The sequence below is a fragment of the Quercus suber genome, unplaced genomic scaffold, assembly GCF_002906115.3.
Source record: "Quercus suber isolate HL8 unplaced genomic scaffold, Cork oak 2.0 scaffold_170, whole genome shotgun sequence".
NCBI lineage: Eukaryota > Viridiplantae > Streptophyta > Magnoliopsida > Fagales > Fagaceae > Quercus > Quercus suber.
Window position 1 is genome coordinate 599,459 of NW_027069630.1, and position 2,824 is coordinate 602,282.

Sequence of the window (2,824 nt, forward strand, 5' to 3'; positions counted from 1 at the left end):
GTTACCTAGTATTTCTTCATAGTTCATACAATAAAAAGGAGGATGAGAGATTTGCAAGTTGCAACTGAAAATGTGAAATAGTAAAATTATGATGGTAATATCGGTACTTAGAAATCAGTGCGGCAATTTGGCATGGCAACAAAGCAATGGTAATGCTAAAAGGCAACGCATTTGCGGTCCCGTCATATGCGGATCTAACCAAGTGGAAGTGGGGTAACCGGGCGGCGTCGACGGTAGTTAGTCAACGGAGTTCACATATTCTCTCAACATAAAATAAGTAAAACTCTAAAATGACAGGTCAGCAGGTCCTGTGTCAGAGGGTAATTTGGGGATCACGTTGAGGAAAAAACATAACCGCTACTTCTGAAACCTCTAAAAGGAATAATCCCAAGAGCAGTTGGCTTCAACTTTCAAGTTTCAACGTTCAAACTTCAAAAGCACCCAACTTTGAAAACAAGGAAAAAGCAACCATATATTCTGGTTCTGCTACGTTCTGGGTTACTTTGGCTTACGGTTTTGGGTTTCTTGCTGCAACTGAACAAGGTAAATTTTCGTTTTCTTTAATTTCCATCCTGCAGTTTTACTATATTGCTTATATCTTATTATCATCTTAGTTGGAATCTATTTCTATATTTGAAACCTGGGTTATCTTGTGTAAACTGATCAAGTTCTTTTACTTGGTTTTAATTAATTTGAAAGATAGTAGGGACTAGGGAATGTAACTTACTATTATTATTATTGATTTAAATAGAGCAAAATACAGAAATATGAACTTAATTACATCTGAAGCCCAAGGGATTTTTTTTTCTCTGAAAACTCTCTTGCTGCATAGAGTGACTTTGATTGGTTTACATATTCAATTCCTGATGCCACTCATGATGCATACCTATTATTTCCCTAGTAGTTGACCTTATGTTTTTGTTGACTTAATTTTCTGTACATTTTAGAGCTAGCTTGTAATTTGTTTTAATTGGGAGATTCTTGATAAGTAATTTTCGCGATTTTTCTTCTTCAGTGATTGTTCATTTGGTTAGTCCACAGAGTGTGATGAATTACCAGTCCACTAGTCGTAACCAAATGCCCAAAGGGTTTAAGGTAAAACATGTTTTGCAATTGGTATTGTTTTTGGCTGTTGTCATCTGGTTGCAATACCAGTTAAGGCAGTCAAACTCAAACAAAAATGGAAATAACGATGGTGAAAGCATACAGAGCAAACTTAGTGAAGATCATGGTGGCATAATTTTGGGGCGTAAGGGGAATGCTGGGTTGTCAAGTGATGGTGGTAATACTGACTTAGAAGATGTGAATCTTGTGGAAGAAGATAAAAGAAAAGATGATGGAGAAGGTGGAGATGATGAATTTGATGGAAATGTTGAAGAAGAATTTTTCCACAAGGAAAGCGAATATTCTCGTGGGCAATTTTGGACTCGTGAAAAGAAAGAAAATTGGAAGGAACTGGAACTAGAACATAAGGACAACAATTCTGATATTGGAGTTGGAGGAAAAGGTGAATCAGTGGGCTTATATAATCATTCTGTTCAAGGAGGATATATTAAAAAAGGTCATGATGATTCATGGAGTAGTGTCCCAGATCATGATAAGAAAGGGGATGAGAAGGGTGGTGAAGTTCATGATGAAGAAGATGACAAGGACCCAGAAACACTAGTCAAGCAAGGGGATGACAAAGTTTCAGGAAGACAAGTTAAGGAACCACAACATATTGAGAAACTTACTGATGATACACTTAAAAAAGTCCAATACGAGGCAGATCACTTAAATAGCAATAATAAAGAAGATAATAACATTATGGAAAGCAAACGGGAGATTGCAATGCAGCCTAGTGGAACAGACAATAATGCTACTGTTCTTGACCGAAATGAAGTGTTAGATGGAGTCCTTGGCTTTCATGATGAGAATGGGGTACCACCAGATGGTAGTGATCTTTCAAAATCCATATTCACTGATTCACAGGATAATTATGCAAACATTCAACATCAAGAAACCATTTCCAATTCAAGTTATCAAAGTAGATTCAGTGAAAGCGCCAACATTGCAGAAGTTGCAACCGAAGAAGATATGGATGCTGCTGATGTAGAAAGCAGAAATAAAGAAGCCTAGAAGACTCAAAAAAGTTTATGCAGAAGTCAATTCTCAAGCTTCAGGCATCGTTCATGTTTCAGAAGCAACACCAGAAGATTCACAAGATCCTCATCTAATCTATACAACAAATTTAAGAGCAGGTCATAAAATAAAAGATTTTCTCTCCCCTCAAAAGAACCTCAAAGTAAAGACTGACTTCCATTGAAATATTTGCTGAGTTTTAGATGCATTTGCATCCTTTGTTCCTTCATGATTTTGTACAGTTCAATCTCATTTTGACATTAAATTTTTCAACATTTTCCTTGCCTGTGTTGTAAGTACTAGCTACTATGGTTTATGTGTTGGCTCTCTTTTGGTAGTGTATGAACATTCTAGTCTCAAGTGCTACTTAATCAATTCTAGTTCAGGGAGAAATGATTTCTACCTTTCATCATGTTCAAATTATTAATAGATTAGTGTGCTTCAATCAATAAAATTGCTTGAATAAAATTTTTTTGTTGTGTCTTGTATCATTTAACTTTTGACAGTAGTGGGACTAGGACAATGACATTAATCTCACAACTATAGCAGAACAGCTTGCTCCAAATTTTATTTCAGCAAATTAAAGTACTTGATTGTGTTAGCTCATTTCAAATATAACTGTAAAAAAACACTATGGGCAACTAATTACAATTTTTCCTTATTTGGAATGTGTAGTTAGCTTAATTTACATGAGAGAACAATG

The 2,824-nt window shown here is 35.7% G+C and overlaps 1 protein-coding gene across 1 annotated transcript; it reads left to right on the top strand.

Moving 5' to 3' along the window:
- The first annotated feature begins 282 nt into the window (after positions 1-282).
- LOC112027220 (uncharacterized) lies at positions 283-2,533 on the top strand. The gene is made up of 2 exons (XM_024059892.2): positions 283-543; positions 1,016-2,533. Exon 2 carries the CDS (start codon positions 1,048-1,050, stop codon positions 2,116-2,118), a length of 1,071 nt encoding a protein of 356 aa, XP_023915660.1. The 5' UTR covers positions 283-543; positions 1,016-1,047; the 3' UTR covers positions 2,119-2,533.
- The last annotated feature ends 291 nt before the right edge of the window (positions 2,534-2,824 follow it).